The sequence below is a fragment of the Pundamilia nyererei genome, unplaced genomic scaffold (assembly GCF_000239375.1).
Source record: "Pundamilia nyererei isolate P.nyererei 1_Seehausen unplaced genomic scaffold, PunNye1.0 scaffold00136, whole genome shotgun sequence".
In the NCBI taxonomy this organism is placed as follows: domain Eukaryota; kingdom Metazoa; phylum Chordata; class Actinopteri; order Cichliformes; family Cichlidae; genus Pundamilia; species Pundamilia nyererei.
Window position 1 is genome coordinate 1,513,529 of NW_005187537.1, and position 22,450 is coordinate 1,535,978.

General features: G+C 41.3%; 2 protein-coding genes across 14 annotated transcripts in view; one reads left to right on the forward strand and one right to left on the reverse strand.

Annotated features, from left to right (window-relative positions):
* Nucleotides 1–9,398, forward strand: part of mapk8a (mitogen-activated protein kinase 8a) — a 10,179-nt gene extending 781 nt beyond the window's left edge. The window contains exons 1-12 of one of the 6 annotated variants that reach the window (XM_013913530.1): nt 729–945; nt 2,986–3,152; nt 3,405–3,534; nt 3,676–3,734; nt 3,846–3,984; nt 4,647–4,812; nt 5,047–5,118; nt 5,880–6,062; nt 6,178–6,302; nt 6,430–6,493; nt 7,152–7,229; nt 7,682–9,398. In XM_013913530.1, the coding sequence (XP_013768984.1) occupies nt 937–945; nt 2,986–3,152; nt 3,405–3,534; nt 3,676–3,734; nt 3,846–3,984; nt 4,647–4,812; nt 5,047–5,118; nt 5,880–6,062; nt 6,178–6,302; nt 6,430–6,493; nt 7,152–7,229; nt 7,682–7,860 (1,371 nt within the window). In that variant the 5' untranslated portion in view covers nt 729–936 and the 3' untranslated portion in view covers nt 7,861–9,398. Of the gene's footprint in view, nt 1–728; nt 946–997; nt 2,807–2,985; nt 3,153–3,404; nt 3,535–3,675; nt 3,735–3,845; nt 3,985–4,646; nt 4,813–5,046; nt 5,119–5,427; nt 5,500–5,879; nt 6,063–6,177; nt 6,303–6,429; nt 6,494–7,151; nt 7,230–7,653 lie in introns of those variants that run through there. The other 5 variants (XM_013913531.1, XM_005743893.2, XM_005743894.2 and 2 more) reach the window with 5 other exon arrangements.
* A 265-nt stretch (nt 9,399–9,663) lies between these two features.
* arhgap22a (Rho GTPase activating protein 22a) lies at nt 9,664–22,132 on the reverse strand. Of its 8 annotated transcripts, none has more exons than XM_005743887.2 (12): nt 22,002–22,132; nt 21,657–21,758; nt 16,492–16,688; nt 15,732–15,819; nt 14,249–14,323; nt 12,635–12,763; nt 12,285–12,495; nt 12,054–12,186; nt 11,901–11,974; nt 11,432–11,553; nt 10,313–11,300; nt 9,664–10,189 (listed from the first exon to the last, which is right to left on the reverse strand). In XM_005743887.2, the coding sequence occupies exons 2-12, from the start codon at nt 21,754–21,756 to the stop codon at nt 9,970–9,972; spliced, it is 2,337 nt and encodes a 778-aa protein (XP_005743944.1). In that variant the 5' UTR covers nt 21,757–21,758; nt 22,002–22,132; the 3' UTR covers nt 9,664–9,969. The 8 variants fall into 8 exon arrangements, with proteins under 8 accessions (XP_005743944.1, XP_005743943.1, XP_005743945.1 ...); XM_005743886.2 differs by having other exon boundaries at nt 21,998–22,132; XM_005743888.2 differs by lacking the exon at nt 22,002–22,132 and adding an exon at nt 21,882–21,948.
* Nucleotides 22,133–22,450: the final 318 nt, after the last annotated feature.

The following is a 22,450-nucleotide window of genomic DNA, read 5'->3' on the forward strand; positions in this document are numbered from 1 at the left end:
TAGATAGATAGATAGATAGATAGATAGATAGATAGATAGATAGATAGATAGATAGATAGATAGATAGATAGATAGATAGATAGATAGATAGATAGATTGATTGATTAAAGGAAATATCTTCAGTTCTAGACTATTAAAAATATCCGAATAACCTAACAGACTTGACAAAGGAGGGAAAACAGTATAAAAAACTATGAATTCCCTTTGCTTGAAGCTGTTCCAAGCTTCACTTCATACCTTCACGTCATACCCCTGTGAAGGATTTTGCAACAAGGTCAGTTTTAGGAAGAGGTCGGGATCTGTTTCCAAGGTGTTTTGTTTTGGACACTATTCTGTCTGACCTGTGTGTTCAGTGATCCACACAGCCTGGAACTTACACTGTCTTTATGGCTGTGTGGGTAAATTGTATGACATTCACTTTGATTATTCACTTTTCATTACAAACTGAAAGCTGGAAATCACATTTCTGCATTGCTGAGCTTTGTTGACTGGAAGTATGATCATTATTTTTAGGGCTCTGATTAATTTCCCTTAACAATAGAATATTTATTAATTTTCGGCACTGCCACTGTGTTCATAACGAGTATAAAGCATGCAGAATAAATATATTTTTCAAACGGAAGTTGGCCAAAACTATTTTTAAATAGCTGGATACATAAGCGGAAGCGAGGATGGATGTAGGAGGAGGAGGTGGGTGTGTCTCTGTGCACGAGTGACGTCTTGTTGGTGGGACGCATGCCCCGTGCGCACTGCGCGTCCCGGCCTGTCAGTGGCAGTCAGATGGAAACGTAGGCAATAAATTTGGTGAGGTCATGTATTTTTAAGCCGCGCAGCCGAATAAATGATCATTCAGCGGCGGCATAAACAAATAGCCCGCAGCCCCGGAACGTTTCACCGCTGAACGAGCAGCCGGGGGATCGATAGTTTGATGATTTGATGACAGAGGTAAGAGGAGGATTCGCACCTCCGCTCCTCAGACGTGCTTATTGTTTGGTCGTGGGGGGAGGGTCACAAGTGGCTACGTTCACGCCGCTTCACCGAGCGGCTGTTGTGTTACATTGTAGCCTCACTGATTAACAGAATCCCTCTTGTTTGTTTTAAATGTCGTCAAAGTCTGATAGTCCGTGTACGGTTCGCTCACAGATTCAGGGAGAAGCCGACCGGTGTCATCACCGACTGTGTCAAAATCAGGGCCTGGCTGTCATATCGCGATGTGGCCGTTATTATCACCGTCAGCTATCTCTGCCATCGACTGGACAAGGCAGAGGGGTCGTGTGTCCAAGGTTAACACTCTGACATGGGTTGAAGATGAATAATAGCGGTCCTTCACTCGGTCTCTGTTATTAATGTGTATCGCTGAGGCGCAGCGCGGTCATTTTCTTCTTGTAGTCTTTTTCCGTACATTCTCTGCGCGTATGCGCTGGAAAGCAGGTTGTCTAAACTTTTGATTGAGCATATTTTAAGGTTGCTATATGACAAAAAGTGTCCACGAGGCAAACTCTAATAAACATGTACATGGCTGACATATCCCTTGTGTCTGTTGATGAGTGATGCATGTAAGCTGGGACAATGGGAGATTGTATTCTGCTGTGGTAAATTGCAAATGCTGGTTTTCTTGTGTTCATGTTTATATGTATCGCTAGGAGCTGACTGAATGAAGTATAGACTTTGGAAGCTATTTGTTAAATCGATAGAGTGAAGCAACTTTTTCTTTTTATAGAAAATAAATGGTGAATCATTAGAAGGCAGTGAACTCTGTGAATGACCTGCTGTATTTGTGCTTTTGCAGAAAGCCTGGGGCTGCTCGATGATTCGCAGCACTCTGCATGCCTTTAAATCCGTCCAAACTCCCAGCTTCTTGAGTGCTGCATGAGACTACTAATGTGGCTGCTGCAACCCTTATAAATACTGCAGCTGACACATAACTGCAATCTAGCAGTGAGGCAATTGATTTTAGGGGAATTTGCTGCTGCCACGTGCAGTTCTAGGCATCAATACCGGTTATTTCACATTAGGGACATTGATATTAACACAGTGTGTGACCAAGTATGAATATAGGGCACAAGAAGATATCAAGTGCAATTTCCTCACTGTAATAATCTGGCCCGAATTATCATCACAGATAGCCATTACTGCAAAAAATAATGGCTTAGATCATCCGTCATATGTGCAGCTAATAACTATTCATATCACGGCCATCGCTACATACCAACAGCGGTGCCGTTTAAGCCGTCATAACTTGGATGAGCACAATTGTCTTCCGGTCTGGAATATAAAAAGAAGCAGCATGTCTATTTTCATGTTGTGAGGGAGGTGGATGTTATGGACGTCTTTGTGACGTTGGAGGAACAGAAGGAGAGCTGACTCACTTCATTCTGGCAATTATATCCCTCATATGGACTGTCTGTCGGAAGAGTGGAAGAATGAGAATGGGGAGGGTGATTATGTCACTTATGTAAGAACTGAAGAAAGTGAAAGGAAGCTGCTTAGTTTTTCTCCTTTTTTAGGTTTTAGGCGTTTCAGTTTGATGAACATCGTGCGCACCAGTCGGCATCCATGTGTTGTGTATTATCTGGGCTCGCAGTCTCATGGTGGAACCTGACCCAGTTAACATGTGCCCGTGGAGGACCTGCTTGTAGAACTGAGCTGGATTCCTGGGCTGGGGTCCAAACTCAGCGGAATTATCACCGGGCTTGATTTTCCATGTGATAGAGTCACTCTCTGAGTTGCTTCATATGATGAAGTAGACCTCCCCGCGGCCTGCTGTTCTGCCACCACGGCTGACGATATCAAATCTGCCGTCTTGGTGCGTTTCAGAGTTTGCTGAGATGAGGAATTGCCCGCAATGCTTTTAGTGTGAAATTCAGCACTCTCTTTTCTCCTTTACTCCTAATCTGCTTTCTCTGGAGCAGGGAAGGACAAGTGGGATATCTATTGTGTAGTTCTGGCTCTGCAAAATATTTAAACGCGTCTCCGTCTCCACAGAGGACATTTTTGGATGCACAGAAGGCAGTAATCAAAGATTTCACCATGAATAAAAACAAGAGAGAAAAGGAGTTCTACAGCGTCGATGTGGGGGACTCAACATTCACCGTGCTGAAGCGATACCAGAATTTAAGACCCATTGGATCAGGAGCACAGGGTATCGTCTGGTGAGTGGTTCAGCCTCATTCTTATTCAGTCAACAGCTGCTTGGAGAAATAGCGGTCACTCTTTCCATTAGTCCACGACAATCTAATTTAATGACACCTTCTGTTACTGATAAAACTAAAATTCAAGCCCACATCAGTTGTAAATTGTGCCACTTTATGTTACAAGCTCAGACCTCGAAGGTGTTGAACTTGAGTATCGTTATTTTTTTATCATGTCTTACACCCATTTATGCTGATTTATGTGCTCTTCAGCTCTGCTTACGACCAAATCCTTGAAAGAAATGTTGCCATCAAGAAGCTGAGCCGGCCGTTTCAAAATCAGACCCACGCCAAGAGGGCGTACAGAGAGCTAGTCCTAATGAAATGTGTCAATCACAAAAATGTAAGTGGGCAAAGTACTCAGATACTTTTCACCAGTAGGAGACATTGTAATGGTTTCAGTGTGTTTGAGTGTGCGTGCGACCCAAGTTGTATTTTATTTTGAAATGCCACGATTTTGATGAATGCAACTTTATACCCGCAGATCATTGGTCTGTTAAATGTATTTACACCACAAAAATCATTCGAAGAATTCCAAGATGTGTAAGTATCAAGTTACACAGGCAGTGTACAATCTAAATATAATAAATCCTGTCACGTGTTTTCTTGAAATGCCTCTTTAGCTTAAACTGTAAATGGTTTCCGCTCCATCAGATACTTGGTGATGGAGCTGATGGATGCCAACCTGTGCCAGGTCATACAGATGGAGTTAGACCACGAGAGGCTCTCCTATCTGCTCTATCAGATGTTGTGCGGAATAAAACACCTCCATGCTGCGGGCATCATTCACAGGGTAAGCATCAGCTGGCCATGAACACACACACTAATGCCAGGGAGTGTTCTGACCTGTTAAACCTGCTGTGATACTTGACGCTGAGGTGTTAGGGCAAACGGTCATCCGGCACGCCTTTAAGTGGTGAATGCAGTCTTTCAATACAGTTTTAATGACTAAACCCCAACAGAAATCGGATTACTTCATAATTATATTGTTATTATAAAGCATATGTTGTTATAGCTACTAAATGACAGAGCAAACATTCCTAATAAAACATCTTTGAACAAAATCCTGATTTTCTATCCGTTCTTGTAAGCTGATACAGACTTCTCACCTCCTCTGACGATGGAAGCTGAATCATTTTCTCATATGGATCAGTGAGAAGCAGGTGTGAAATGAATGGATGCGCTGTGATTTACAAGAGCAACGCATCAGTGCTGCAAGAAACATGCAGCCAAGTGTGCTTGTGGCACCGATACCTGACAATTGCCGCTTACCGACACGAGTATTGATCAAACATTGTTCAAGAAAGAAGCATTATTTTCTCCTTAGCATGAAACATCAGCCTGTTGCCATGAGATTTATATGAAAGTGAGGAAAGCATCTCAGTAAACACGTCTGCCTTTTGTTGAAACGGAGAAGGAGGTTCTAAGCCTTTTTGCTTGTTTGCTCCTCTGTAGGACCTCAAGCCCAGTAATATTGTCGTCAAGTCAGACTGCACACTAAAGATTTTAGACTTCGGCTTGGCTCGGACAGCTGCGACGGGCCTCCTGATGACACCGTATGTAGTTACACGGTACTACAGAGCACCAGAGGTTATCCTGGGCATGGGCTACCAAGCCAATGGTGGGTGATTTCCTTTGTGCTGTATCTTATTAGTCTACACCGTCTGCCTTTTTAGATTTTCAGTGTAAAAAAATGAACTTCCGTTGCACCATAGTATGAGGCTTTAGAGATAAATCTTGCTTGCTTTAAGCTGCATGCTTCTTCACACAAAGGGAAATTGCTTGCTAACTCACCTTTTATATATAACTAACCTGTTGCTGTGCATTCTCCTTACCTCTTATTGGCTTTGTTCAGTGGACATATGGTCAGTGGGCTGCATACTAGCGGAAATGGTTCGCCATAAAATCCTTTTCCCAGGAAGGGACTGTATCCTTGTGTCTTTTAAATTCTTCCTCGCCGTTTTTTTAACAGTCTTTTATAAAGTTTCTGTCAGATTTTTCTCTGTTTCATCATCACGTCATTAACTGTCTGTTCAACAATGCTTTCTCCCACTCGAGCTCACCCACATCCGGCTGTCGCGGCTTCGCTTCTGTTCTAATCGCCGCACCTCTTCTGTTCCGTTTTACATTCTTCTCACTTTGTTTTATTTTTGTTCATTTGTGACCTTTTTTTCCCTTCTCTTCACCGTTTTTGTTTGCATGTCCACCTCCCTGCCATCTAAATGTCCACCTCCAGTGGATGTATGGTCAGTGGGATGCATTGTGGCTGAGATGATCAGGGGAAGTGTGTTGTTCCCTGGCACTGATCGTATCCTTCCCCATCATTGATTTATCACTGTGTCATCACTTCATCTAGTGTGAAGAGATCCACCACCATCCCGAGAGTTTTTCACTCCGCCATTCCACCAACAATTACCTCTGTCATTCCTTTGCTGCTTCCACATATCGAGATAAAATGCAGGCAAATCTAGATAATAAATGGTGGTAGCCGGCGAGAGAGTACACACTATAGTTATTTATTGGCTGAATAGAAAAGAAGTGAATAGCCATGCCACCATAGATCCTGTGTGCAGATATGTGAGTAGAGCTATTAATGTTTGCACCTCAAAGAAAGCTAAATGTCATGTTGCCCTTATGGTCTTTTGGAGCGTATGTATGTGGCCTTTTCCCTTAACATTTACGCTTCAGACATCGACCAGTGGAACAAGGTAATTGAGCAGCTAGGCACTCCATCTCAGGACTTTCTAATGAAGCTGAACCATTCAGTAAGAACGTACGTAGAAAACAGGCCCCGCTATGCTGGATACAGCTTTGAGAAACTCTTCCCAGATGTTCTCTTCCCTGCCGACTCTGATCACAACAAACTGAAAGGTGGTGTTTCTTGTCATGACTTAAACAACCAATAACTGATTCATCAAATGACATCCTTGTGATCAATAGCACGGGATCTTAATTGCCATCATTTTTTTTTGTTAATCCCCCACAGCAAGCCAAGCTAGAGATCTCTTATCCAAGATGTTAGTAATTGACGCCTCCAAGCGTATTTCGGTAGACGAGGCCCTGCAGCACCCCTATATTAACGTTTGGTATGATCCAGCTGAAGTGGAAGCGGTAAGTAGATCGCCGATACTGCGTGTTTCTTGAATGTGTTACATGAGATTTTAATCACTTTCAGTGGAAACTTGGCATCACTCTTGTACCACCAACGTGCCATTTAAACCATTTTTTTCGTTCTCAGCCCCCACCAAAGATCCCAGACAAACAGCTGGATGAACGGGAGCACACCGTGGAAGAGTGGAAAGGTTAGACAGCTTCCTGTGACTGTAAATGTTTGACTCTTAATTTATTATTTACCTGCCAGACAGAAGCCACACAGAAGTGAACCAGAAAGCTATGATGTTTGAAAGTGATACTTAGTATGATGTGCACGCTGTGGCAAATTACCAGGTGGTCAGAATTTGTGATAAGGATGTTATGAATGGTGATGAAGCGACCTAATCAATTTCTATTAAAATAAAGCACAAAAAAACATATCCAAAGAGATCCAGTAGAGCAGGATTGACTGTATAAATGCAAAGAAACATCAGGTGAAGCTCTGCATCTTTGCCATGGCTGCCAGATGGTGTATTTAGTGACTTTAGACACCTTTTTAAAGCCTCTCAGTTAGTGTTTTCCACTGTGGGAAACCTGACTCTATTGGGCATGAGAGGACTTAAGATTGTGAGTAAATATCACTTTCAGTTATGCAGCAGGATGAGCTCATCCTTATCCCTGCCAGGTGATAATGACCCCTCAATCATTTTTAGAAGGGTCACACCAGCACAGCCAGTCCAAATTAGTAACATGTTGCTATTTGGACCGTACAGTATGCAGTACACTCCAGCTATACGGGAAAGCATATGATGATTCCTCTTTCCCTCCCACCAGATTGAATGAAAACAAATTTCCTTTTTTTTGCAGAGCTGATTTATAAGGAAGTGAGTGAATGGGAGGAATGGAAAAGGAACGGAGTTATAAGAGGCCAGCCGTCTCCTTTAGGTGAGTGATCTTGAGAACTTAGGGAGATAAGAAGGTGGAAAGGATTCATCTGCAATATTTTTTTTTCACATAATGTTTGTTTATCAGATAACAAGACAAGTTGTAGTTTCATAAGATTCAGACACCCACTCTCTGTGCATGACTGAGTAATGCACAAATGGTTTATTAGTAAAGCCAGTGAGACATCAGGATGGACTGCACTGATATATCTTGGCTTTCTAGTCTTACTGACCTCTTAGAGGGCTATACAGTACGAGCTGAAGAGAGTGGGATGACCCACTTAACCTCCCGAGCCAAAGTAAATGATGCACATCCTGCTTGCCCAGTCCCATCCTAATATAAATCATTTGTAGCAGAAAGTAGCTTATTTTCTTGTAAAACACCAGAAAATATCACTAACCTGTGTATTTTTGACGAAACGTAGGCGTTGATGTGTGTTTTTCGCAGCACAGGTGCAGCAGTGATTGACAGCCCTCCTCAGCCCACATCTTCCTCTTCCTCTTCGGCCAACGACATCTCGTCCATGTCCACAGAGCCCACTGACCCAAGCAGTGACCCCACCATGACCTCGGAAACAGACAGCAGCTTAGACGGTCACACCTCTTTGGGCGCGCTGGCCTGCTGCAGATAACGTTAGACACGCGGTGCACATACACGCGAACAACGCGGAAATGTCCTTTCTCATCAGCGTGTGTGATGGGAGAGGGTTTAGGCCAATGAAACTTGTCATGTTAGTTTGTAGAGCCGTGCTTTTTAATGTACAGATTGTCCCCCCCATATAAAGCTGTAAATGACTGTGGTTTGCAATTGTATCATTATTACTGTATTTTTGCTGCAGAGAGTTTTGATGTGAAACTGTGATGTATGTTATGAAAGAGACGGATCTGATTTTTTTTTCTTCTTTTTTTAGCTAGTACTACAAATTCAGATGCCATACCGTTAGCACTACCATTATGTTGAGTATATTTTTATATAGTATAGTTAGTATAGTTTTTTCTTTTTGGGTGGGGGGTGGGTTGGGTGGGGCATTTGAATGAACACTAATTCTGTCTAACAGTAAACTATAGCACACTTGATCTTGGATCTTGATGCAAACCGATGATTTTATTTTGATATTGTTCCTCATCTTGTAGAAAGTGCCCCTTGCTGCATCCAAGTTAGCATATTTATAGCAAACAGTCTAACGGTCAATGCCCTGACACTGACCTTTTTTTTGTTACTATAGCGTACTGTAAACTGATTGTATTCTGACTAGTTCTTTTACTTAGATGTAATTTGTAGTTGACGGTCTGTTGGATGAGCAAGAGCTGGATGAAAAGAGAGCGAGTAGAAATGTAGAATGAGTCGATGATTACTGTGAGCGCTGTAACAACCCTACTGGCTAGATTGAGTGCTGTTTTGGGGACATCACCAGACACCAAGTCTAAATTAGTCACTTTATCCTACTGTCTGATATTATCTACAGCTGTCTGATATTTAAGATATTTAATTTAAGTGCCCTTACTCAATTCCATGATTTTTAGTTCTCTTCCATCGCCGATGCTCCTCTCTTCTGTGGTGCATCTTTCTGAGTTCTACCTCACACATGCACTCATTCAAACATGTTTGTGAAGAAACAGTATCTTGGCACACATCATTTTGAAAGAAATGCAAAAAAGTATATATTTTTTTCTGTATTGTTTTCTGTATTTATTTATTTATTTGTTTATTTCAAGCTAGGATGCATTGTATGTAATGTACATTTAATCCAGAAGCACTATTTATATGCATTTTGTTTTCTGTGCAGTATAGTTCATGGATTAGTAAAGTTAGTGACAGATCTGTACATTTTACTGTAGATTGCACTGTATTTATGCTTTCAGAGAGTTGGGAAACAGACATTTGCTTTTGCCAGGATAACTTTTTGTAAGGCTCAAATTCCCAAAATGTCCTTTTTGCCTGATTTTTTTTTTCATGGTAGGGCACTCCAGGCAGTAACCCCTAGCATCAGCTCCCAAAATGCACTTTGGGGAATGTGACGCTGTCCTGACTCTTGGCCACAATTCAACTTTTTATTTTTATTAATTTTTTTGCTCCTCCTTCATTGTCCTTAGAAATAAAACCAATAGAAGAGACTAAGCAGGATTTTGCCTCTGAGTAAATCTGATATTAGTGCAGGTACACGTGGGGGGGAAAAAGAGCCATTCAGCACTACTGGTACAATGCATTCTTCTGATTGGCCAAACACTGTCAGCAACAAGTTAACCTTTTATGGTGTCTTTTGGGAAGGTCACTTGCCTCACTAACAGACCAAATATATACATCAGAAAATGGAAACTGTCAACCTTCAACTCCTGCAAATAAAAGAGTTGAATTTTAACGTCTCACATTATTCTTTCTTTTACTAAAAGCTTACCTTTCTTTCTAGAATATCAGCATCAACAATAACGTATCTATGTATTATGTACCTCATAATTTTTAGTAAGGCCTTTTCTGGTTTCTTACAAGGAAATTTCAATTGCTAATTAAATGACCTATGGTATATAACAGCAAGGAATGACAAATAAGAGGTGCTTGGTCCAGAGGAGTTCTTGTTTGGCACCGGCACTGGTCAGTGTAGGCACAAGAGAGCTGTACTAAAAGATGGCAATTAGTACTGCGCTAGAGGTATTTGGTCTTCAAAGCTTTGGGGCTGGTTGGGCGTCCCAGTAACTGAGCTCCTCCTCCACTGTTGGACCAGATGAAGGCAGGCTGGTCTGGTCTATTTGGTCCGTGTTGCTCCTGTAGTTAGATCTCCGAGGGTTTTGAAGAATTCCTCCATCTCTTGCTGAAGGAGAATGTTGCGATTTTCTGCATCTTGATGAGCCCGCTCTGAGTTCCTGAGTCGGATCTCCAGCATGTGAAACTTCTTCTTCTCCTGGTCTAGCTCCTCCTCGAGGCGGTTTATCTGGGACTGGTAGTTGGAACAGGACTCTTCCAACCTCAAATGAAATAAATATAATTAATAATAAATATTACATGTATGAATAATAATGAATAAATAAATAATACATTTTGATTTTGAATGGCTATTCTAAACAGAATGACAAATGACTCATTCGTACTTGCGGATACGGACTTCATAGCTCGCCCTCTGTTTCTTCAGTTCCTGCTTGAGCTGGGCCACCTTGTTTGTGGCATCTTCATTTGTTTCTGCAAGATCATCATCTTCATTGCAGCTTGGACTGTGATCCAAAGTATTTGCACAGTCCTTCAACTGTGTGGGCCTCTCTTGACTCGGTTCTAATTTTGTTGCTTTATCACTCCCTTCTGGCTCAGACAATGAAATTTCGTAAGACGTCCAGATGGACGAAGTGTCAGCAGGTAGACTTAGACTGGAGGGGGCCACGTTGTCATAAGCAGACAGTCTGTGGGATTGGTGGAGAGCTCTGTGAGACAAGGATGTTCGAGAAGAATCTTCATCAGAGTCTCTGTGAGAGTCTTTAAGAGTAGTTTCTTTAAGGGAGAGGGTTGAATCCTTTAGAGATACAGTTGAGTCTTTTAGTCTCTCCCCAGATGAGGTGGTACGTCTGTGTGCTCGGAGGGATGACAGACCATTCATTAACCAGTTGCTCCCCCCGGCAGCCGACACATCCCCTGCAGATCCCCCTATTTTCCCTCTTGGCCCACCTGAGGTTGCACTGCCCTTGAAGGTGGATCTCCAGGAAGGCAATGCTTTAGCCTGTTTGCTAGGGCTAACAGCTGCATCGCTTCCAACTTTTCCTTCAGTCTTGATGTCTTCCTCTGTCTTGCTTTTGCTCTTCCCTTCAGTCTGACTTTCCTCACCCTTGTCCAGTGTAACAGGGCTCACTGCTGTTACTTTAATGTCTGTAGAAGAAGTGGAAGGTTGGGCTTTTTCGTTAGGCATTTTGGAGCTTGTCCCTGAGGGATGTGGGTGGTCAGGGTCTTCTTGTGAAAGCCATTCCACCTTGCACCTTTGGCTCTCCTGGCGCTGTATGGGAACTTTAATCTCTGTTTCTGGCTCCTCACGTTGGTAAAGTCGTGAGTGTTCACTAATCAGCACAGTCATTAGGTGCTGCACCTGCGTACTTCCTGTTTAGAATGGCAAACAAAAATACAACAAATTTCTCAAGTTATCTTGAAACTTTGTACACACTGATTGAAATTCATGCTTTTATTCACAAATTTGCATTAAATTAGCAAAGATCGATGTGCTCTCTAACCCTCCATCATGGTGACTGGATCCTCCACTCTGGGCCGAAGGATATTAGGTCCAAACACAGTGGCCAGGTTCTGAACACTCATCTTATTCTCATTGGAGTGAGACTGCACCTCATCCAGAAACCTGAACAGACACAACCAAAAGCAAAACTTATTTTCATATAATCATCAGTGCTAAGCTTTGCTAAAGCTGGCTTTAAAAAATAATCAGGTCGGATGATTGAGAGGTCTCATTGTGACTGGTGCGTGGGATTTTTTTTCCATAATGTAAGGAGTTAGAGAAGATATGCAATTATGCACAGTGATGTCACTTCCCCTGATGAAGGCAATGTGGGTGTAATGAATGTCTCTGGTTTTGTTAGGCTGACAAATCATCAGTTGTGAAGCCGTGAAGGCAGAATAATGAGTCCCATCACAATGACATCAGCACTGATATATATATATGTAGGTGACAAGATACACTTTACGTACTTGCAGATGTACTCAAGGAGGTTGTAGTTGACCTGAGGAAGTGATTTCACCTGTTTGCCGAGCTCTGTAATACCCTTGGAAAAAAGTAGATGTTTATTGCTAAGAACAGATTTTGAAATGTACCAGTAAAGTCTTAAGTAGACAATTCAATACCATTTCTTTATCCTTGGTAAGAAGCTGAGCGCAAGAGAGAAACTGTGTGTATTTGGAGAATGGGATTATAGGCTCTGGCAGCTCTCGTATGTACAGCTTTAACAGTGATGCCACTGTGTGGACGTCTGTGGAACTGAAAGAGAAAAGGACTGCACAATATAGAGTACTATTCCATACAGATAATGGCTTAGCATACTGTTGTGGATAAAATTCCCCCTCCCACTGCCTCACCTGTCAAACACTGGCTTCTCACCGCGGTCAAAGGCATCCTGCAGTTCTCTAACATGATTGGTCTGTCCGGGGGCCCTGAAAAGGCCCTCCTCTTTGAGTCCATTTTCACGGATGAAGCATACACACTGCTCAACCAGCACAGGGACTAGTCTCTGAGGGCCACATTGGGATTCATACAACATTGTCTCCTCTAGGTGCTGCCCAAAGACACCTTCAGTCACAAAACCAAGAAATTCATGTGACTAATAGCTCAAAAATTTTCTTATGCAAACCCCGTATCCCTTTTTTAAGGCATGCAGACCCTTCTGTGTTCATGTGTGTCTATATAAGGACATTTTAAAGACTCAAACCTCCACCAAGTGGAGCCCATATAGCTCTACGTATGGCTCTGACCCATTCTTCCATGTCGCTCTGGGAGCTGGCCATCAGCAGGAATGATTCATGGCTTATACCAGTTCGATCCTTTTCTCCAGCCCCTGCTGAAAAGAAAGCCATGCTTCAATTTTGTCTTGGTCCCTATGGAATAATGACTACCACATTTCAAATTCACTATTAATCATATGGAATCAAACACAAAACAGATAGCACCTCTGCAAATTAGATTGCAAGTGACTTTGCAGAATTACTTTGTTTACAGATCCAGCTGCTAACATCAATATCAGTATTCTCAATAACCTCATTAGCTCAAGCGCCCCTGTAAAGTACAAAGACACAATCATGCAGCTCTGCCTTTTCTTCCTCTGGGTGAACACAGCTTGATGCCACCCGGGATGACATTTCAGTTTGACATTTAGTTCATTTCAGCACAGCTTTGATTACCCTATGTGGAATTCTCTCCCGCTGTACCCCTTTGCCTTTGAAGAGGTGGAAATACTCAGCAGAGATAAAAGCATAAAACTTAACTCACATATTTTAGAAAAAGCAATACAAAACACAGGATTTGAAAAGGGGGTTTAGCAAGGATTGCACACGGCTCATTGTGGAGAATACATATTAGTACCCGCATTCATTGCTAAGTCCTGCACTGTGGTGCATAGTGTGTTGTGTGTGAAAGACAAACAACCCAGAAAGAGAAGGCTTCCCATGGGACACCAGCAACTGCACCATGCTTTTCACTCTTTTCTCTCTCTGTCCTGGACCTTTCCTCACGTGTGTTTTCACACTGTTTTTTTCAACTAGACAGTCTTTTCCTACAAGGTCACATGAGACTGAGGGCAGTGTATTTGCACATAATAAACCATTTATTACAAACTCTACATTTTTATTGCCAGCTATTTTCCTAAAATAAATGTGTTTTATGTATTTCTGGAACAGCTTCCTAAATTGAATGTATGAGGTAAAAAAATCCACTTATATTCCAATGGAAATTTGATATTCATGCTTCTGTAAAAAGAAATGAAACAGCTGATTTTATGTAAGGTGGTAAATAAACAAAAGTAAAGTACTCCATAAAAAAATTAAAGTACTTTTGGATATTATTTTTCCATTGAGCAGCAGGAAGGTGTTCATGGTAAAAAGAAAGTACACCCCCTTTTAAATTGGGATTTTATGCATCTAGATATGATAAAAAAGAATCTGCATGTCTTAAAATTATGTAAATACAACCTCAGATGAACTACAAAACTGTGTTGTTATTTATTTAACACGTGCTAAGCCATAATGCAGAGGCAGTGTGTCAAAAACTAAGTGCACCCTTACTACTTTAATAGGAATTAAGGAGGTAAGTAAGAGCCAGGTACTGCTGATCAAATGTATTTAATTTCCTGATCATCAGACAGTGAGCATCTAGAAAGTAGATGTTTGGCAGTTTGCTTCTGTGGAGGATTCAGATATTAACCAACACAATGCCTAGGAGGAAATATGTCACTAATGATCTTAGAGATGCAATTGTTGATTTCCAAACAATTTGAAGTCTATTATTTTACAGTTAGAAAGATTATTCCGAAGGGGAAAACGTTTAAGACCTTTGCCAGCCTTCCCCAGAAGTCGAAGTCCCAGTAAATTCACCCAATGGTCGGACCATGAAATACTCAGAGAAACTGAAAACAAACAAACAAAAACCTTAAGAGATAAGACTCTACAGGCCTCAGTTAGCATGTTAAAAGTTAAAGTTCATGACAGTAGAATGACCTGTCCGAACAGTTGCCAATAAAAAGCATCTTATTTCCAAAAAGAGCATTGCAGCTTGGCTTAGGAGGGTTAAAAACCTTCTTTGGACAGACAAAATCAAACACAGCATTTTAGCACAAACTGTCAAGCCCAGTGGTGGATTGTGATTTGGGCTTATTTTGCAGCCAGAGGACCTGAGGTCAAATGTGAGGTCATCAATCTGAAAGATAAAGCTTAGATGAAGCAGCAAATCTACAAGAAAATGGTTGAAAATAAAAAGAATCAAAGTGTGAAATGTCCCAGTCAAGGTCGAGACCTCAACCATGAAATACTGCGGAGGGATCTCAAGCATGCTGTGGACAAATGAATGCCCACAAACCTCGATGAGCTGAAGCAATGTTGTAAAGAAGAGTGGGACACAATTCTTCGACAATAATTTAGGACACTGGTAAAATCATACAAGAAATAATAACGTGAAGTTATTATTGCTAAAAGTGGTTTTACAAGATCATGTCAATGTGAATCACATAGTTTTTATACACTGCTTTTGCATTTTGGATTCATTTTGGTTAAAGAAATAATCATGTAATATGTATGTGTTGTTGTTGTTCACTTCAGGTTGTATTGAAATGGTTTTAGACCTCGTTAAGGATCAGATTATTATTATTTTTATCACATCGTGATATATGAAGCCTTAGAATGAGCAAAGTAAAAACTGTAATATCTACATAGAGTACAGTGGCTCAAACATACACCTAGTGAATGCATTTAGCATTATCAGTATCAAAAGTAAAAGTGCTCACTGTGTACGAAAATGGCCCCAGTCCGGGCTACATTATATTCTGATTACATTAATTATTAATGCATGCATTACTGGACGATCTTGCTTTTGCGTTTAGTTGCAGTGGGGCACATTTATTTACAGCTGGGTACTTTTATCTGTTAGAATTCATTGCACTTTAAGCTCATTGTAAGCATGATTTATGTATATCTATATATAGTGACATTTTGAACAATGACATCAGGGAGGCATCTTAATATCCTAAAATCATTCTTCACTGTGACCATCTAAAACTACCAGATGGTACAAGAGATACTTGGATCAGCACAGGTTAAACAGAGGTTTGCTGCATGTATAGTCTGATCACAATTTTAAGCAACACAGAGAAAAGTACCGCTAGGTAAAACATAAAGTTTGACCTAAAAATCTAAAGGGAGCCAAGCGCGAAGCTTTCTATTTGGCACTCGATGCTAAACAGATTGTTCAGCATCTCTTGAACAAGGCTTATTTACTTACTTGTTTCCTTATATAACAGACCTGTCACTGTGCCAACTCACCTGGAACTATTTCAAAAAGGTGGCGGCCAGGCTCGTCCTGATTGGCAGGCACCTCATTGACCTGACTACCCTGTAGAGGAATACAACCCTGCCGGAGAAAGGCGAGGAAGGTGTGAGATATCAGAGGTTCTGGACAAGAGCGTGTAGTGAATGTTAAATATTATGGAGCGCTGAGTACACGGGACTCTGGGCAATTGTCCAACAGAGGAAGGCAATGATGATGGAGGGAGGAATGACTCAGGGAAACATCTCTTCATCTACTTATCCTACTGGTGCTTCCTGATGTACTAGCATTTTTGATCCTTTCAGCACAGATAGGGTCAAAGGTCAAAAACTAAGTGCTTCAGACACAACCACAGGGTAGGTAGTTACCACATAATCAGTGTATGTGTCAGGGCAGTAACAACACGCTATGGCTTTAATGGAGACTGTGGGGAGGTCTTAATGGAGCTGATTTTCTGTGTTAAAGATGATGATATTTACCCAGCCATAGCTCGACACCAAGTATTTCATTTAGCAAACAGGTTTTTTAAAAAAAACACACGGTCACTTTTATTTCACTTGGCTATTTAAGAGAATGGAAAACACATTTGGTTTTATTTTAGTTGAAAAACACAGTCGAGTGATCAGTTTTGGGTTCTAAATACTAATCGGATCAGTTCAAGAAGTTGGCTCAGATGTTTCAGGGGGAATACGATGGAATATAACAGAGCAGCCTTGCAACAGGTGTCAATATCTCATATGTGCTATTTTGCAATACCTGTGCTTTGCTTTCATCCTGATCCTTGTAGAAATACAGAGCTTCGGTCCTCAGGACAAACCAGCGCAGCTGCCAGTTTTTCATGATACTCCGCTGTCTCTTGAGCCAGCCCGCCTTCAGCGCTTTCTCATGATCCAGAGGAGAACAGGGCCTGGAAACCCTTGTCAACTCTCCGAGAACCATGCTTTTGGACCGCGCTGCATGGGTACACACATTGAGATCAGAAAAAGAGTGACAGAGACAGTATTCCACAAAGACACGGGATAAGTAATTTTCTAAATCTTTCTTTGTAGTCTCCCTCGGGTACCGCTAAGCCCACAGCATGGGCCATGCATCAAGATTTCATCTGAATTCAGCCTACAAAGGGAATGCCTCCATTTCACTGCAAAGCCATCTTGTTTTAAGAAACCCGTCTATTTCTGTACATGTTTTAATTTGTTTCAGATATTAACAAGGGCATTCATTATTTCCAGTCTCATTGCTATACATAGACAGGTTTTGCTTTGGATCAGACTGTGCTTTGACTGCTACAGCCGGAATTAAAATATGGATTATATATTAGCATCTGTATGCCAAAGGAATGGAGCAAAAACTGTGACAGTAGAGCGATCCCTGGGGAGTCAACCAGCAAGAGAAAAGAGAGAGATAAACACAAGGCACAGGCAGAGGAGAGAAGAGAGAAATCAATGGCATCTTTTTTCCTTGTTAATTGCATTTTGCTTTCTGCTGAGGACAGCAGGGAAGGTATCTTTAAGGGCCTGGACAGAGATCTCTCTTTCCTTTCCCTCTCCTGTTTCTTCTCTTCATCTCTCTCTTCCTCTCCCTCCCTCTCTCTTTCTCTCGCTCTGTTATCAGCTCTCTGTCTGGACTCCTCATTTCTATTTCTCCCCTTGCTGGACATCGTTCCTTTGCAGAGTCATGATTGCTGAGAAGGAAGAAGAATGACTGTGTGAAGCAGTCATTTCCAAAATGACAGCTGAAGCAGGCTCATCAAGGTTTATAAATACAGCATATATAATGTAACCGTGTCTCATACTTCTATATAAAAACAAAACAAAACAAAACAAAACACATAGAAAGTAAAGCTTAAAAATTGTATTACTGAAGTAAAGTACAGCATCTTCAGCAGTATTTGAGTGAATGTAAGCCTTGAACAGAACTATAGTCATACGTTCTGGTGCAAACATGACAGCTACATCCGCCCACCGTAGTATCAAAAGTAAAAGGGCTCACGCTGGTTAAGATTATTAATGGTGCATTACTGTAGCGTTTTGCTGTTTGGTTTCATGTTTGGTTGCAGTGAAGCTGACTGAAACTATTTTATTCACCGCTGAGTAGTTTACAATTTAAGCCGATTGTAAGTGTTGTAAAGGTATATATAAACAGTTTAATCTAAAGTAACAAGGTCTCACTGTGGTGGTAGCAACAGTAGTGGTATTTGAATATATTCTATGAGGTTTTACCTTGTGGATAGCTGCTCCAACCTTTAAATGATTGAAATGTAAATTATTTATGTATTATTGAAATAATTCAGTTATTAATATAAAATGTATCATATGTCATTACCATTTGAATGAGATAAGGGTGCAATAATACATTTATTAGTGATGATGATAAACACAGCTCAGTTCACAATGGTCTTCCTCTCAATTTTGAATCTATGGTATATCAAAATGACCACATAATATTTGCTAAAGCCCTTATGTTATCCACTCAAATGTTTCAGTAATCATCCAACTATACAGATAATAGAGAAGCTTCATCTACATCATTCACAGTTTTGTAAATGTCTTCCAGCATAACAGAGTAGGATCCAGACCCAGCTCTGAGATGCTGTTTGAATTTGCCCTAAAAGATGCTGCATAAAAGGGTCAGTGGAGAGCAGAGCTGGGAATCTAATCAAAGGAGGATACCATTACAGCAAATGAGAGATGGCAAGCGCACAAGACATGGCAAGCAACTACAGCTACTGCACTCTCTGACTGTATTCGTGAAGGAGAAAGAGGAGGCACTTCTCCACCCCATCATCTTTTATGATCCGATTTTTACGGCTGGTCTAGAACAAGTGATCAGCTGCCAGGGGGGAAACGAAGGAACATCTTCGCCTAAAGATACAGAAAAATGAAGCTTCACGAAGAAGATGTATCGGAACAGCAATTTCAATAATAATAATTTTTTCCTCAAATTAAGGTGGCAGCTGTCACAACTGCCCGTGGCACCTGCAACAGTGTGCCAAACTGTGTGTTATCTAGCAACCGCTTGCTATGAAGAGCACAGGAAGTATTTATACACTGCATCATGATGATCTCGGTGGCAGGAGCTGTTCCTCTGATTTACAGCTTCCATATTAATCTTCACAATATCATGTGAGAGGAACATATATTTGGTGTCCCAACTTCTGTGGTCACAAATGGATTTTACCCAGCATTAGAGGAACTATGTTTGAGAGTCAGCTGTTGGGATTTACAGGGGCAGAGAGTCACGCATTCCTCCCAATTGGATCTCTGTCACCTGCCACAAACCCACAGCCGAATAGCTGGGGGAAACCTTGAACAGAGATACAGTCATGCGTTCAGGTGCACACGTCAGAATACAAGTGATTTTGAGACGGATAATTATCTTCCCAGCACCGATGCTTACTACAACGTGCCTCATCTCCATCAGAATTAAATCTTCTAGGAATAAGGGTAGTGTAATCACCTGAGGAAGACATGTCAGATTACATCACCCTATAGTAGAGCCTGTTAACACTCAGTGAGCTCTCCACAGAACAGCTGAAGCCACTACACTCAGGATCATGCAAGAAAATGAATCAAATTGCTAGTAAAATGCTCACTAGGATGCAAGGACACACTGCTCTGCATGTCATTATCAGTGAAAGCACTAATGACAATATTGATGATAGACAATGAAAAGCTCTGCAGCAGCAGCAAGTTAAATAAAAAAGGAAAAGAAAAAAGAAGCAGAAAGCAGCAAGAAAGGAAGGCAAGACAGAAAAATGAAGCCTGGATGAAGGATGGAGGAAAGGGAGGAGGGACTGTGCTTACCCCGGCGTGCCTGTTTTATCTTGGGGCTCAGCATGGTTACCGTTGCTATACTGCTCCTTCTCACAGAGACATGACCGCATCCCTCTGTTCACACACTATTCCTCACATACACGCTCTACCGGCTCCTCTCGCTGTTGCCTCGCCCTGTTACTCCTCATCCTCTTCGAGCATCTCTCTCCCTGGCTCACAGTCTTGCACTCTGTCTGATTTTACACTCACACACACATACACACACACACACACACACACACACACTTAACCTCACACTCTCCTCTGGATCCCCTCTTTCCTTTACGTCTGACTCCCCCTCTCTGTCCCACTGGCCCAGTACGCTGTTGTTCCTTACATACCTAGAGCCCTGCCTACTCTCTCCCTCTCTTTCTCTTCGGTCTGTCTCTTTATCAGTCACTCTGCCTTCTGCTGCACACTCTCAGTATCAATTTCTCACCATCTATAAATACGTCTGGCTTGGTGTCCTCTGTCTTGTCATCCTTTTCTGTGTTTTTAGCTTCGCTATTGCTCCACAGTCTTCACAATCCCCACAGCTGGTTGTGGAGATTTGATTATGGGCTCATGTGAACCCTGATGTACAACCTCAGATCAATATATCTGATTCCACTGACATCAGTCTCACCACTAAGTGTTATGATGCAGTGAAAGTAGATGTGACACCGCGATGTCGACGTATAGCTGTAAATCTCAGAAGTTTTGCTGATATCTTTAAATGGAATTAAATACATTCAACCCCTGTGACAAGCAGGCATTTAGAAATGTAACATTTATTCAGCTGTTTTAAGACTTTAGAATAGACATATAAAAAAACTGCAATGTATGTGAAAATGTCTGGATATCCTTCTAGTTCTAAATTCATCAACATCAACTTTTTTTCCTAAGGACATCTTCAGAACTTCACGATTTTTCTATTTCTTCAGACCTGAAGAAGCACCTACCGCTGACTCCCCTGAGGTCCTGAGTCAGCTGAGCACCTGGTGAGGATCTAAAAATGAAGCTTATTGATGCACAACAATCAGAGACAAGTTATAAAAAGGTTTCAATTTCCTCTGTCTGAAAATGTCATTAAAAATGTCACTTAGAGGAAGTCAAGACAAGAACTAGAAATCCATTAATAACCTTTAGAAAAAACTGTCTGCTTGGGAGGAGAGATGGTGCATCATCCACAGCCACAAGTCAGTGTATGAAGTTTGTAAGGCAACATCTTGATCTGACAGCTATTATCAGATAAAGTAAAATTAAGTCACAATCACTCGGACTTTGGAGAAAAGTCCATTAGACTTTTCTAAAGCATTAAAGCAGTGGATCCACATAAAGTGGAAAACACTGAAATCCACTTAGAAAGCTTTTCCCCTGTCAGGAGATTAAACTGAGGCCAATCTTGCTGGGAGGCAACATCCCCAACCACTGGACCGCCCTAACATTAACATTTTAAAAGAATGTCTTTTTAAACCTCTGTGTTTTTTGTGTGTGTTTTTTAAAGTATGTAAGCTTTGACCATATAATCCATCGCAGGCATTTGGCAGAACAGATTTTGGGTGGACATATGTTCAAATCAAACAAAACTGTATTGTAAACACTCATATTAAGTATCCTGTTTCACTCAGGGTGAGATTTACAGTCGGACAGTAAATGCCAAACTACCTCAATCACTCAGTAATTTGTGTGGTAAAAACCAAAAGTCTCGAGGGTGTGATGTTCTTGTTCCTGTTCAGCTTGTTCTAAGGTTGTAGTCTGTTTAAAAGCCTCCAAATCATGAAATCAAGAGGGTGGATGAGACCAATATACATTACAGAGACACTGTAAGAAGAAAGAGCTGACTGAGATTTCTGTAACAGTCCGTTATTTACAAATGACACCAAACGTTAGGACTTTATGAAGGAGAAGCATTTGTAATAACATAACTTTGGCCATAGAAACAGCTTAAACTCTCACAGGCAGTACAAGGATCACACAGATGGATACAGAAACACTGATGAAAAAGACAAAACAAAATTACTACTTAACTTCATTTGAGAGCTCAGATGAAGTTAAGCTTAAAATAAATAATCAGCTTGTATTATATGGTGACATTCAACACAAAACAAGTTAAAAACTGAGCTTTACCTGCTAGTTCCTTTGCTTTGTCACTGATATATGGAGTCCTGTTAGGATTCATGGCATTGAACTTGTGTGCACCGTAGGTATCCTTCTCCACCGGGGCCATCTCTAGAGCCATAACACAAGCAAGCAAGCACATTCAGGCTCTAAACAATGACAATACTGAAGTCTCAGTCCTCTGCTTAATAGCCAATCTCCAAGAAACAAATCAAATGACATTCACATGCTCACAGAAAAGGGACCACTATAGTTGCTATCAGTAACGCCTCTGACTTGTCTCTCAGGAATGCTGATGTGAACAGACGGTGATAGAGGGAAGGAAATAGAGACTGTCATGCGAGCATTACTTGCCATGTCGTCTTGGATGGATAGACCGGACGACTCTCTCTCTCTGGAGCCAGACTCTCCGTGCAGCGAAAAAAAAAAATGTCACACTGTCTGAGGCATCTGCAGTGATAGGTACTGCTTTATAGGGAAATAACACACAGCTGTGGGGTTCTCCCACTGTCCTTGTCCTCATTTTTAGTCTGTCTCTCTCTCAGGAAGTGAGCTGGCCCGATGAAGAAGTGAAAACTGCTGACTTGTGTACAAAAATAATATTAGTTTCTCCTTTAAATGGCATCACTGTACTGCTCGTATCACTAACAAGACAGCAAAATAAAGCGCTGTAAATGGTTTTCCAATATTCCAATACAGGTCAGAAAATTGTGTGAAACATATTTTCTTACAGCATAAAAACATCGTCAGTATAAATAAAATAAATCGGGATATCAAGTGGCAACCAGCTGGAGATGAAATCA

Bases quoted from the DNA above. Each gene is read 5' to 3' on its own strand.
- arhgap22a (XM_013913527.1), bottom strand. From the start codon at position 21,789: ATGTGCTTGCTTGCTTGTGTTATGGCTCTAGAGATGGCCCCGGTGGAG. The intron at 14,324-15,731 runs GTGAGTTGGCAC...GTTTGTTTTCAG, and splicing joins CCTTTTTGAAATAGTTCCAG to TTTCTCTGAGTATTTCATGG. The intron at 12,496-12,634 runs GTTTGAGTCTTT...TTGTGACTGAAG, and splicing joins ATGGGCTCCACTTGGTGGAG to GTGTCTTTGGGCAGCACCTA.